The 14,334-nt window shown below is 46.9% G+C and overlaps 1 protein-coding gene across 4 annotated transcripts in view; it reads left to right on the forward strand.

The window, feature by feature from the left end:
- MEI1 (meiotic double-stranded break formation protein 1) overlaps positions 1-14,334 on the forward strand; it is a 69,154-nt gene that overhangs the window by 20,319 nt on the left and 34,501 nt on the right. For 3 of the 4 annotated variants that reach the window (XM_048835241.2, XM_048835236.2, XM_075124206.1), the window contains 9 exons: positions 498-612; positions 4,210-4,326; positions 5,175-5,274; positions 8,290-8,424; positions 8,743-8,857; positions 10,626-10,717; positions 11,912-12,053; positions 13,481-13,592; positions 14,258-14,318. In XM_048835241.2, coding sequence (XP_048691198.2) covers positions 498-612; positions 4,210-4,326; positions 5,175-5,274; positions 8,290-8,424; positions 8,743-8,857; positions 10,626-10,717; positions 11,912-12,053; positions 13,481-13,592; positions 14,258-14,318 — 989 coding nt within the window. The remainder of the gene's footprint in view (positions 1-497; positions 613-4,209; positions 4,327-5,174; positions 5,275-8,289; positions 8,425-8,742; positions 8,858-10,625; positions 10,718-11,911; positions 12,054-13,480; positions 13,593-14,257; positions 14,319-14,334) is intronic. The other variant, XM_075124205.1, reaches the window with a different exon arrangement.

Below are 14,334 nucleotides of genomic sequence, written 5' to 3' on the forward strand. Positions count from 1 at the left end.
ACAAGGGGCCAGTCAAATTATCCGTTTCTGTGAGGCGAGTTATCAATAGGAGCAGTTATTTGCTGCACTGGTTCAAGTAGCCTCATATTATGTCCCCCATACTGATCAATGTCAGATGCAGCCTAGGAAGGTGGAAATCCCCCATAATGCACCAGTTGTTCAATAGTGCACAGGTAGTGAGTGGAATTTCTTCCTGATCCCAGCTATGTTTAGCCTGAAGCATGAGGATTGACATAGCTCTTGTAAGCATTCGCCTGGCTGGTGCGATTGCAGAGCTATTCTTAGTCATAGGCTTCTTTAATGTTTTTCTTAATCTTGCTAAGTTACTTGCCTTGGTATTATCTTGCCATAGCAAGTTACCCTAGGGAATTATATGTTGCTTAAAGAGACTTCTTTTTGCCTGTTTTAAATTGGTCTTTTTCAAGCTCCCTCTAGGAATTCTTTCATAATCAAGTCTGTGGTTTTGATTTTTTTTCTTCATTTTTGTTTCCACACAGCTGTTGCTGTCCAGAGATGAGATGCTACAGGTGGCAAGTGTTCAATGTATGACTGCTGTGCTTGTGCATTCTCCCATCAAGTATGCTCCTGCCTTCATTCATGCAGACATCCCAGGTGAAGAAATACAATAATACCTTGTAGTTCTACAGTGTCTTTCCCTCTGGGGGCACCTTAACAGTGTACAGTTTGTGCACATAGGTAATCAGCCTCAATCTGTGTAATGCATCCACCTCTGGGGTAGTCACAACAGCCATTCTGCATCAACAAAAGCCACCAACAGTATTTTGGGAAGCGAAGTGAAAATAAGCTCCTAGCTGAAATTGTAGGGGGAGTTTTATGTAGGCAGAATGTAATGTCCTGAGTTGGAATTTGGGGAGGTCACCAAGTCTAAGACTCCTCTTGCAAAAAGTGCCGATGAGGATACTTATTAACTGTAATTGGTGTAAAAACTGCACTTCCAAATGCACGGCACGGCTAGGAGGCATTGGTGCAGTAGTGATTCAGAGCATAGACCATCCTTTACCAAATTACTAATTACTTCCTGCAGCATTTGAATTTTCCTTTGAAGTCTCCCATCTAAGAATTGACTAGGCCCAACCCTGCTTAGATTATGCATTCTCATGAGACCACAGCCCATGGCAATATAACTGCAGAACCCAAACAAGCTAACTTCTGTCCTGAATTAACCCTATGTTGTCCCCTTGACTTCAGTGGCGTTGCACAGGATGTTATTCAGCTCAGACTTTGGCCCAGGATGCCAACCCGGGGAGATGTTAAACTTTAATTTCCCGTCCGCAGAGGAATTAATCACTTTGGTTTTGTGCATCCCCTTCTTTGGATGTGTAAGAGTTTGAGAGGAGGGGTCACAGCTGCTGTGACAAAGCTGGCTTTATATCCCTTAAATCAGATCAAAGTCTATAGCCATATTTCAGCTGCTTGCTAGCTCTGTACTGGAAGGATAGCAGCCCACCTGCCTTCAGGACCCTGCTGCTCTTTAGTCACTTTATTTTGAGGACAATTTCCTGGTGCAAGTGCTGGAGGAACCAACTAGGGGCGGAGCTCTTCTTGACCTGCTGCTCACAAACCGGGAAGAATTAGTAGGGGAAGCAAAAGTGGATGGGAACCTGGGAGGCAGTGACCATGAGATGGTCGAGTTCAGGATCCTGACACAAGGAAGAAAGGAAAGCAGCAGAATATGGACCCTGGACTTCAGAAAAGCAGACTTTGACTCCCTCAGGGAACTGATGGGCAGGATCCCCTGGGAGAATAACATGAGGGGGAAAGGAGTCCAGGAGAGCTGGCTGTATTTTAAAGAATCCTTATTGAGGTTACAGGGACAAACCATCCAGATGTGTAGAAAGAATAGTAAATATTGCAGGCGACCAGCTTGGCTTAACAGTGAAATCCTTGCTGATCTTAAACACAAAAAAGAGGCTTACAAGAAGTGGAAGATTGGACAAATGACCAGGGATGAGTATATAAATATTGCTCGGGCATGTAGGAATGGAATCAGGAAGGCTAAATCACATCTGGAGTTGCAGCTAGCGAGTGATGTTAAGAGTAACAAGAAGGGTCCTTCAGGTATGTTGGCAATAAGAAGAAAGCCAAGGAAAGTGTGACCCCTTACTAAATGAGGGAGGCAACCTAGTGACAGAGGATGTGGAAAAAGCTAATGTATTCAATGCTTTCTTTGCCTCTGTCTTCATGAACAAGGTCAGCTCCCAGACTACTGTACTGGGCAGCACAGCATGGGGAGGAGGTGGCCAGCCCTCTGTGAAGGAAGAAGTGGTTTAGGACTATTTAGAAAAACTAGACGTACACAAGTCCATGGGGCCGGATGTGTTGCATCTGAGAGTGCTAAAGGAATTGGCGGATGTGATTGCAGAGCCATTGGCCATTATCTTTGAAAACTCATGGCGATCGGGGGAAGTCCCAGAAGATTGGAAAAAGGCTAATGTAGTGCCCATCTTTAAAAAAGGGAAGAAGGATGATCCTGGGAACTACAGGCCAGTCAGCCTCACCTCAGTCCCCGGAAAAATCATGGAGCATGTCCTCAAGAAATCAATTCTGAAGCACTTAGATGAGAGGAAAGTGATCAGGAACAGTCAGCATGGATTCACCAAGGGAAAGTCATGCCTGACTAATCTAATTGCCTTCTATGATTAGATAACTGGTTCTGTGGATGAAGGGAAAGCAATGGACGTGTTATTCCTCTACTTTAGCAAAGCTTTTGACACGGTCTCCCACAGTATTCTTGTCAGCAAGTTAAAGAAGTATGGGCTAGATGGATGCACTACAAGGTGGGTAGAAAATTGGCTAGATTGTCGGGCTCAACAGGTAGTGATCAATGGCTCCATGTCTAGTTGGCAGCTGGTATCTAGCGGAGTGCCCCAAGGGTCGGTCCTGGGGCCGGTTTTGTTCAATATCTTTATTAATGATCTGGAGGATGGTGTGGATTGCACCCTCAGCAAGTTTGCGGATGACACTAAACTGGGAGGAGTGGTAGATACGCTGGAGGATAGGGATAGGATACAGAGGGACCTAGAGAAATTGGAGGATTGGGCCAAAAGAAATCTGATGAGGTTCAACAAGGACAAGTGCAGAGTCCTGCACTTAGGACGGAAGAATCCAATGCACCGCTACAGATTAGGGACCGAATGGCTAGGCAGCAGTTCTGCAGAGAAGGACCTAGGGGTGACAGTGGACGAGAAGCTTGATATGAGTTGACAGTGTGCCCTTGTTGCCAAGAAGGCCAATGGCATTTTGGGGTGTATAAGTAGGGGCATTGCCAGCAGATTGAGGGATGTGATTGTTCCCCTCTATTCGACATTGGTGAGGCCTCATCTGGAGTACTGTGTCCAGTTTTGGGCCCCACACTACAAGAAGGATGTGGAAAAATTGGAGAGAGTCCAGCGAAGGGCAACAAAAATGATTAGAGGACTGGAACACATGAGTTATGAGGAGAGGCTGAGGGAACTGGGATTGTTTAGTCTACGGAAGAGAAGAATGCGGGGGGATTTGATAGCTGCTTTTAACTACCTGAAAGGTGGATCCAAAGAGGATGGATCTAGACTATTCTCAGTGATAGCAGATGACAGGACAAGGAGTAATGGTCTCAAGTTGCAGTGGGGGTGGTTTAGGTTGGATATTAGGAAAATTTTTTTCACTAGGAGGGTGGTGAAACACTGGAATGCGTTACCTAGGGAGGTGGTGGAATCCCCTTCCTTAGAAGTTTTTAAGGTCAGGCTTGACAAAGTCCTGGCTGGGATGATTTAGTTGGGATTGGTCCTGCTCTGGGCAGGGGGTTGGACTAGATGGCCTCCAGAGGTCCCTTCCAACTCTGTTATTCTATGATTCTATGATAATGTACCATCATTTTCCTCTGCGTTCTCCCTACCTCCTTTAAGAGTCCTATTCCACAGTAATCCTCACTTTGGCTGAGCAGAGCTGGAATCCCTTTTTCCTTCAGAACTCATCAGTGCTGCTGGACACCATCCAGAGGTGGTGGGTGGTTGTCTCCTCTTCCCTAGGGACTATTACTGAGTGTTACTGTTAAATTAGTATGGCAGTAGGGTGGAAAAAAGAAGACGTTGCTCCCAGTTAAAGCCCCTGTCGTTCTCCCTGGCCCCCTTTCCCTTACACTAGGGGCAGTTGTGCCATGCATGGCGGAGATGCTGTTTTACTACGATGGATTTTTTTGTTTGTTTGCAGAATTCCTGTTTGAGCGTCTCTCCTGCACCAGTGAAATTCTCCTCTGGTCGGTTTATTGCTGCCTGTTGCTCCTAACTGAGGAGCGGCTTTTCTTTTCCAAGTGTCACACAGTCTATGGTAGGTCCCAGTCTTTCCTAGCCTGTCAAAATTGCTAGAGTAATATCACATGGACACTGAAGATGGGGTTGGGATTTCAGAGCCTTTTACTGCAAAGTCACTGGTCCCAGTCAGGCCCCAAGTTGGTAGTAACTGAAGATTATTCCCATATGATGCTTGTCTGGAGACTTCCATGACATAGGTTTATGGTGCCTGAGTCCAGTTCCTGATGGGCACATGTTCACATTACAGAAGCCACCAGCACTGTTGACATTAACTGATGTCTTGGTGGCAGTCTCTAGAAGAGGCCAAGGACATAGGAAGACAGAAGCTGAATTCACCATTAGGGTGTGTCTATATTTGAGCTGGGAACATGATTCCTGGCTTGTGTAGATGTATCCACCCTAGCTCTGCTTGAGTCAGCACCTAAAAATAGCACCGTGTCTGCACTGGCAGAGGTGGTGGCTTGGGGTAGCCAGCTGAGTGTGAACCCAGAGGATTAGGTGGCATTGTACTTGGGGTAGCAACCCCAAGCAGCCATCTGGGCCACCACAGCTATGCTACTGGTTTTAGGTGCTAGCTCAAGCAGAGCTAGTGCAGGTATGTCTGCGTGAGCTGGGAATCATACCTTCCAGCTCAAATGTAGAGGTGGCCTTTACAAGCGGAAGCTGATGCATGTTGGCAGAGAGCAGAGTGTATGGGGAACTTTTTGCTGCCATTGCCTATGTCCTGCCAAGGTCAGCAGATCCTCCAACCCCCGTCCCCCTTTGAAAACTCATCTCCCACCCCCATCATAACTCTTCTTGGGCTTTTGGCGGGTGTGTTAAAATCTCCCTGATGACATCTTGTGAATGCATGCCCCTCTGCAGGCATCGAGTCTGTGGTGAGGAGCCTGAAAGGGATCCTGCAGCTGAATAATGTGGAGCTGCACAAGCAGGGACTCTTGCTGTTCACTGAAATACTGAAACGGTAAGGGACTCACTCACGCTCGCTCACACGTCACTGAGTTGGAGGACATTGCGAAGGCAAGGGAGAGCACCTGTTCACCAAAGAAGGGCCCGAGAGCAAGTTTCAGATAAAACTGATTCAGCCACATCTCGTGCACCACCTACCAAAACAACTGCCCCTCAGTAGCTCCCGTCGCAGTGTCAGCAGCGGACTGAGTAAACAGTCCTCTCCGCCTTGGGCAGGACATTTCCAGGGTAGGACAGAGGCACGGTGGGGAAGAGGAGGGGGGAGCCAGGGGATTGGGTCAGTGTATGCGAGCAGCTCTGCACGGCTTGTGCTGCTCTACGGCTAAATGGAGAACACAGCCTCCAGGGCTTTCAGTCCGACACCTGTCACCTGAGTTAAATTTTACACAGAAAAGAAACATTAGGCTGAAATACAAATTTGTTTCCCATCACTCTTCTTTTCTGCAAAATAGGAGAATTCATGTAGTGTCTGTTTTTACCCCACCCCCCTTTATTTCTTTGCCTTTCCATCACCCCAGTATCTCATCCTTTTTCTTTTTCGCTCTGTTCCCCAAGCTGGATTTCTGCAGCGTGACATTACAGTCATTTCTGTAGCAATAAAAAATAATGTGATGCTCTTGGCACAGGATGGTGGTGGCGGGAGCAGGGTCCGTCAGAAGGAGAGAAACCAGGACATGGGAAGAGAAAAGCTCTTGCTCAAAGCACACATCTCTGCATTAATCGTTGCAAATGGAAGAGAGGATAATACTGCATCTTGCCAAGCTCATGGCATTTTTAGTATGTGGTGTTCTTTGCTGTGCTTTGAAGTACAGTGTTTCTTTCAGATGATCTGTTTTGTGCTGGGGAAAGGGATCCCATCAATGATCCTCTAATTTTTCCCCTTCTGCTTGCTCTCTAACTGAGGGTTGCTGCATTGCAGTAACACGTCCTCTCCCCCACACCACCACAGTCACTGGCCAAAGGGGTGGCTGAATACAGGAATCCCTCCCTTAGGAATCCATTTGCTTTTTGAAAGGGTCAGGTGACTTGCAGGAGAGTCAGCACAGGAGGAGCAGCGGGCAGAGTTTGGGACCCAAACAGAGATGCTGCCATTTAGACCTTTCCTCCAATACAAGATTACATCATAAAGTACCCTACTGCAGTGATGTTTCTGCCCCCAGTAGGGAAGCGTTTCTCAAGGATTCATGTTTCAAACAAGAAAGTAAAGTTAATTAACAAAATAAGAAAGTAAACAGAAGAAGGTGGGGTTTGATGCATGGAGACCATCCTTCCCAACAGCATTCTCCTTACCCTGTCTCCCAAGCGGCTGTTCCAGCTATTCTTTCAGTTCTTGCCTGAAGCACCCGTGCATGGGATAGGGGTGGGGTGCTGAGCTGGATTTAATCCTTTCTTCACTGAGTGACCAAATACTGCTACTGCACTCAGTCACGCTTACTCCTGGCCTTTACCCATTGGTAAAGGCCCCTGAGGGCTGAACGCTGTGGCACTGAAGGTTCTAATGTGTTCTGCAATGAGAAGGTCAAGTCACCAAAGCTCTCATTTTTCAAGAACCAGAACCTTTTCTGAGGCTTAAAAAGGGGATGTATCCAGTCAGTGTAGTTCTCCCCATGCCTTTGCGATCCAGCTGCTGGACCTGCTGGCCTGATGGCTAGAGGTGATATTTTTAAATTAAATATATTGGTCAATGTGGTGCTCTTTTCAAGATTACTTTTCAAGTTCATGGCATCATCCATGCTTCCTGGCCCCATTCGGCATTAGAAGTGCCACAATACTGCAAGAGAAGCTCTTTTCATGGCATTTCCAGCCTCTCTGGAAGCAGGGTATTTGTTTCCTTATTTAGAAATGTCTGTGTTCAGGTAGGCATTCAGTGTTGAGCATGGTGTGAAATCCTAGGGAGGTGAGTTCTTTCTCTTGTAGGGAGGCTGTTTGTCCTGAAGTTTTCAGACCAGTGTTTGCTGATCCAATCACATATTTAGGTTTTTCTCCAAATCTTCTGACATTTATTTGATGTGACGAAGTGGGAATGTTCTTGATGTTTTCTCTGAATACTGTGTGGGTGCCTCAGTTTCCCCTATGCAGTTCTTAAGTATCTAGGTGGTGGGATAAGGGTGTGTGATTGTTGCAGATACCTAGAGGGGCCGCACAGAGAATGGCTGACCCCCTGTCTCCTGGCAACTGATGGCCTGGGCCCCTCTCCTCTGCAAAGGTGCCAACTGAAGGTGTTGGAGAACAAAAAGATCAGGTGACCTCCTGGCCCCGGAAAGAGACAAAGGCTGAAGGAGGAGTGGCGGGGGGGGGGAAGCTGGGGGAGACTGCTGGAGAGTGAGTCAGTTTGGGCTGGCTGGGGACGTGAAGTACAGATGTGGTTGTCTGGCTCACTGCCCCCCAAAATGGACCCAGCTGAGGGGTCCTGTTCCCTGTACCTACAAGCTCTGTTTTAGACCATGTTCCTGTCATCTAATAAACCTCTGTTTTACTGGCTGGCTAAGAGTCACATCTGACTGCAAAGTTGGGGTGCAGGACCCTCTGGCTTCCCCAGGACCCTGCCTGGGCGGACTCGCTGTGGGAAGCGCACGGAGGGGCAGAGGATGCTGAATGCTCCAAGGTCAGACCCAGGAACATGGAAGCCATGTGAGCTTCTTGCCCTGAAGACAGTCTGCTCACAGAAAGGAGACTTCACCAAAGTCCTGACTGGCTTCGTAGGGAGCAGTTCCAGAGCATCGCCCAGGAACTAATTTGCCTGTCATGAGTGGTGCTGGGATCCAGCCATAACAGACTCATAGACAGCATGAATGTTTTGCCTGGAGACTACATGAAATCCATGGAGAGTCACTATCTCAGTACAATGCTAGGACTTTGCTGTGTGACATCTGGTAGCATGGCCTGAAGCTGCAAGACTTAGCGTTTTTTGGGGAATAAACACCAAGATGGTCTTATTTTTCGATACTCTCTTTTCAAGCAGGGGTTGTCACAAAGCTTTACTCATTTGCTCCTTGTTTCCCCTTCTCAGGCAGCCAGTGGAAATCAAGTTATTCACAAATCTAGCCATGTGTAAAGATGCCATTGGTGTTCTTGTGGAGGCAGTAAAATGTCCGGTGCTGGAGGTAGCAGCAGAGGCTGTGAAAGCGGTGGCAGCTATTATGAGGTAAGCAGGAAGGGGTCTGATAGGCTTCTTTCAGGAGAGATGTATTTTGGATGTGACACATCTGTCTTATCCATATTGGCCTCTTCAGATCTACTCCTGTCTGTCCAAATCCATCACAGTTGCCTTCAACCCAGTTACAGGCTGAAGGCTTTGATTCTGTATAATGTGGCTGCACCAAGTTTTGGCTGGAGCGAGTTGGTGAAGGTGTGCTATTGTCCATCAAGTCTTTCTTCATGCTGACCTTGCCACGACATGTGATCTTCACAGAGGCTTCTTCCAACTCCCAGTTGCTGTCCTTCTTTCTCCCCGTCTCCACAGGAAGGACCACTTGAGCTGTCCCCCAGTGCAGTATGTAGAGTTGCAGAGACTGATTGAGACTATGCTGAAGCGGTGCGTTGACCTCTCACTGCCACCCATTAACAGGAGGTCTGCAGTAAGTCAGGGAGGACCACTGCTGCTCCTCAACAGGGGTGGCGGATGATGGCCTTTGTATATAGCTGGGCATATAGATGCCGCATAAACTCATACTTCCCCCTTTTTCCATGGGTGGTGGGTAGCCCTTAGGGATCCCTGCAGTTTCTCTTTATTCCTCCTCCTCTGGAAAGGTCTCAGTTCCTCTCTAGGTGAGGCAGGCTGGGTATGGGTCCCTTTGGAGGCCATTCTTGCTTCTGCCAGATCAATGGAAATGTGGGGAGGTTTGCTAAGAAGTGGTGCAAGGATTCCTTCCGTCAGGGCTGAGTTTACTCCCTCCATGTGGTGTCCTCAGCTCCAAGAGAGTTCAAGCTCCCCACCTTCAGGCTCCTTCACAGCGTGCTTCCTCTTTCATGTTTATAACTGGTGATGTTCCTCACTCTGACTTAAACTCAGGGGGTCACATTCCTTGGGCTGTGACCCCCCTCTCACCAAGAGAGCTACCAGCAATCATTTGGATTGCAAATCTGGTCCTCTTCTCATGAAGTGGAATTGGGCAAAGATCCAGAGGTGTATTTGAGGAGGAGGAGCAATTACAGGTGGCTGAACACAAGCACAAAGGTTAAGAACCCTTGTTTTAGATCTATATGCACATGGGTTTATGTCACAGGTGTGTCTGTAATGGAAGGAGCACCTGGCTGAAACATAGGGTTGTGCAGGTAGGTGCTGAATTTTCTCTAAAAGAATTGTGCATGGTCTGAGTAATGTAGCATCTGTTGTTTTTGTCTTATCTGATGGGGGACTATGAAGTTGTTTCATGCTGCTTGGTTAGACCTTAGATGTCAGTCTATTTGCTTTTCATGAGCTATGAGCTCCATTAGCACTAGTGAATCTCTAATAGAGGGGGAACTGGGCTGTGGAAAAGAAACCAGGTGTTGACTTCTTTTGACTCAGGGAAAGCAGAAAATGCTTATTATAAGGTGGAAGTTGTTTCAGCGTCAAATGGGAAAGGGGCTCATGGACATGCAGTTCTCAGACTGCTCAGGCATCAATCTGTAACTGTTCTTAAATGTTGTCCATTTGGAGGGAATTCAGAGAAGAACAACTCAGATGATTAAGGAGCTGGTGGGTTTGACTTATGAAGAAAGATTAAAAGAGCCATGTATGTCCTTGCTCACCAAATGACTAACACCCTGGTCCTACAATTAGGGAGATGCAGGCAGACTCCTGTGGTCCCTTGAAGCCACATTGAAGTCATGGGACTCTGTGGGAGCTGGGGTCTGCCCATTCAGTCAGCTGCAGGATTGGGGTCTAAGGAGGGATATAACAATCTACAAGCAACTTGCATGATGTAAACACTGAGGAGGAAGAGGAATTGTTCAGGGTTGTCCAAGAGGTAATGAGATGAAACTGAATTAAGAGAAAATTAAAGCTGAATAGTCTGCCCAGAGCAGTGGTGGAAGCCTCATTACCTGAGCCATTTAAAACTGGACCAGACAGACCCTTGGCAATATATTGCATTGTGCAATGGGCAAGGTATTATCTAATAGACCTGTTCCATCTCTAATCTTGATGAGGGATGTGCAGATGGGTAATAATATTGAACAGAAAGGAACCCATCTGTGGATGAAATGAGTTTAGCTACAGGTTTTTTCCCCTATCCCAACCCTGGTTGGTTAGATGGTTTTGGGGGAGAATGTTAATTTGTTTCACATGTAAACACAAGCTCTTGAGGACATGTCCCTGCTTCTGTCCTTTAACGGAGTGATCTTCTCTCCTCAATCTCTCAGAGTCACCTGGGGCACAGCACTCAGAACAAAGCGGTTTTGCGACAGGGGCAGTTCCTGCTCAGCACTGTGGAAGGCTTCAGAAATGCTTGTAGGTGAGGAGATAAGGGGATTTCTGTTGGTTCTGACTCTGTCTAGTCCATTGGTGAACGAGTTTCCCCCTCCCACACACACACCCTGTGCCCAGCTAACATTCCTTACAGTCTCTCTTCAGCATGAGGTGAAAGTACAGAATATGGTCTGTCAGCACAACTTGTGGAAGGGCTGCTCTTTGGTGAGTCTGCCAGTTGTTAGACAGATGCTAGAGCAGACTGAACTACTTAGAGGAATCATTCTCTGTGCCCTTCAAGCCACTAGAGTGGATGTATCCAGTCAGTGGAGTTCTCCCCATGCGTCTGCGATCCAGCTGCTGGACCTGCTGGCCAGAGGCTAGAGACGATTTTTTTAAATTAAATGTATTGGTCAATGTGGTGCTCTTGAAACTGGAGATTCAAGTTGTCTGTTTAGCCACATAACACGTAAACCACAGGAAGTTGCAAAGTATAGTCCCCCTCATGATGACTCTACCCAGATGTGGAGGGACTCACTTCTAAGAGTGAGAGAAGAATCTCCTGTGGCCTATTTAATCCTTGGTGGCTTCACTGACATTCCAAAAGAAGGAGGACCCAGTACCAGTTTTGATGATTTTGTGACGCAAACCAGTCCCATTAGAAACTTGCCTAACACCCACCAGCTCATTCCCTGAACAGCTATTAGAAAATAACTTCTGGTCACTAACCAAATTTGGTGGCTAAACTTGAACTAGTGGAAGACTGTATTCCATTTCCAGTCCCCTCGTTTTAGTAGGTGCTGAAACAATGCCTTGGTACAGTGTTAGGGGGTGCTGTGCTTATATAATACTGTTTTGTGGATGAGATGCAAAACTGGGTTCATGGCCACTCATGATCATTAAATACCCTACGGCATTTTTATAAGATTTGAGGCGTTAGCCTTGGTGTTCAGGCCAAATTCCAAACTGGCTAAGTACATTTAACCAAACAATATTGTCTCCTTTCACTGCAGCAGGAATTTCATTTAATTCTTTCCCCTCTTGTGATACTATTGTGTAGTGTCACTGGCTTAAAATGGCTGTCAGGTTTGACTCGAGACAGCTCATTTCATTGACTGATCCCTGTACATTCAGCGTGTAATGTGCTCTGGGCTCCGTCAGGTTCTAGAGGTGTAACACACTGTAGGTTCTGCAGAGAGCAGGAGAGTGCATTCTCTGATGTCCATGTGTATGTTTCTAGGTTAGCTGTGGAATGTCAAAGCGACCCCTTGGCTCAGGAGAACGCTTTCACTGCTCCTGGCTCGGAGAGCGAGAATACTCTGTGCAGCTACTCTGAGTTTCTGCTGAGGATTTGCGACAGCCTTTGCATCCCCGTAGTCCTGGTAGGGTTAGTTCAGAACCCACACTGTCCCTCAGGCATAAGGGGCACCCAAGCAGTGGAGATGCTTATGGGAGATTGTTGAGAAGAATTTGTGTGGGAAAGAGGAGAATTAGGGATAAACCAGTGCATCAAGCTCATACAAGTGTAGTTGTGGCATATTCTGTCTCACGCTGAGCAATCCTCAAATTATTTGGCTTATGGGAAACGGAAGAGAGAAGTCTAGAGGGAGGGTGTACGAACTCAAAGCCCTGCCTGCACTCCATAGAGAGGACAGCAAATGTCTCCAGACCATGAAGTCTCTGAAATAGCATCCCACCTAAATTATATAATAAATGACAGGTTTTGCCACTGCTGGAGGTGATGTATGTATGAACCACTGTCCCTCTTCTCCTCTCTCAAGGCCTGCCGCTAGCCTGGCAAGCAACAGAACTTGCAAGTTCCTTTTCATATAGGCTTATGCAGTATATTGATTAACCTGTGGAACTTGGAGCCACAGGGCATTATTGAAGCGCATAGCTCCAAAAGGCAAAGAATAAAGGTAAAAGAAGGAGCAGGTGCACATAGCTTTGTACTTTGTTTCTTACAAATCTATCACTACACCCCCTACAGACTTAGGGCAATAATGAGCAAAGCACTTTAGTGCTTATTTCCGTCTCTATTCAGCAAAGTGCTTAAGCACGTGCTTAAGTCCTGTTGATATCAAAGCACATGCTTAAGTGCTTTGGAGAATTGAGGCCTCAGTATCTGAACAGGAATACCATTTACTGTGATTCTGTGTAGAGTAAAAATGACAATATCAGTCTGATGCTTCAGGACATAACAACTGCAACCAGGAAGATTTTTTCTCCTTGGTGTAGAGTCTTGCACAGTTAGGAACAATTGTTCAGAGGGGGAAGTTATTAAATCTGTCTCTGAAACACCTGGCATAGGCCACCGTCTGAGGCAGGATACTTGCTGTCAGCCGTCTTGTTGGAACAAGGGCTGTTTGACTTCAGTCGCATTTGCCTGGCTTTGTAACCATATGAGACTCACTGGAAGATCACTGATTCCTCCGGTGTGTGCTTGCATGTTTCTCATCACAAAGGCATGGGCGCTGACTCCATGGGTGCTCTGGGGCTGGAGCACCCATAGAAAAAAAATAGCAGGTGCTCAGCACCCACCAACCACAGCTGTTCGGCCGGCCCTGCTGATGAGCTGTTCAGTGACTGGCAGGAGGTGCTCGGAGGAGGGGATGGAGTGTGGGTGGGAAGAGGCGGAGTGAGGGTGGGGCCTTAGGGGAAGAGGTAGAGCAAGGGTGGGGCACTGGAGAAGGGACGGAGTGGGGATGGTGCAAAGCAGGAGTGGAGCACCCATCTGGAATAATGAAAGTCAGTGTCTGTGCACAAAGGGATATGGCATTTGCTTGCTGACCATTTCCTCTCCCCACAGAAGCACTCAGAAAGGACTTCCAGCCCAGCTCTGATGGAGGTTTTCATATCCGCCCTCAGCACTCTGTTTGCTGTTGTGCCGAGCATGCATGAGAAATTCTCTAGGAAGCTGGGTATGCAGAATTCTGACATTGTATTCACTGTGCTTCTTTACACAGTGAATAACCTGATTAACCCAGGGAACTTGCTGCTGCTGGATATAATTGAAAAAAAGAGCTTAGCAAGATTTCACATAGAGCCATTTATTTGAGTAAGACTAGTATCTGCACTTATGTTAACTAGGATAAAACCCAGAATTAAAAACAAGATCTGCTGGGTGCTGGAAGGACTTTACCCCATAGCATAGCACTTCAGTTAGGTCCGTTATGGGAGCTTTGTACTTTTCCTCTGAAGCCTCCAGAATTGGCTACTTTTGGAGTCAGGAGATCAGACAAAGTGTTTTATTTCCTCTATATTGTCTGTTTTCTTTACTGCCTTCTCGATCAGAGATGAAGAGGAATTCACTCTCACCCTGAGCTAGTACATCTGGCAGTGCTTAACTCTTCTGAGCCTGTAGACCCAGTGACCCACTCTTCTCTCCAAAATCTGGAAAAATAATTTGCCCATGGAACCTAAAAGAGAATGAGCCTGGCAGATGCATTCTGTCTGGGGTGACCTGTGTTGTTTGCCAGCTGTTGCTTTGAAAAGCCATGGATGGTTGTTCGTGACATGGGGTCCTGCCTGCGTTCTGTGCTCTCATGATGTGTTTATCTTCTGTCCTACTCTGCCTTCTCTCTAGCATCCTCTTCTTTCATTCGACTGGCACTGGAGCTGAAGGCCAAATTCTGCACTGGACAAAGGTACTGTCCTCTATAT

This window comes from Caretta caretta, chromosome 1 (assembly GCF_965140235.1).
Source record: "Caretta caretta isolate rCarCar2 chromosome 1, rCarCar1.hap1, whole genome shotgun sequence".
In the NCBI taxonomy this organism is placed as follows: Eukaryota; Metazoa; Chordata; order Testudines; family Cheloniidae; genus Caretta; species Caretta caretta.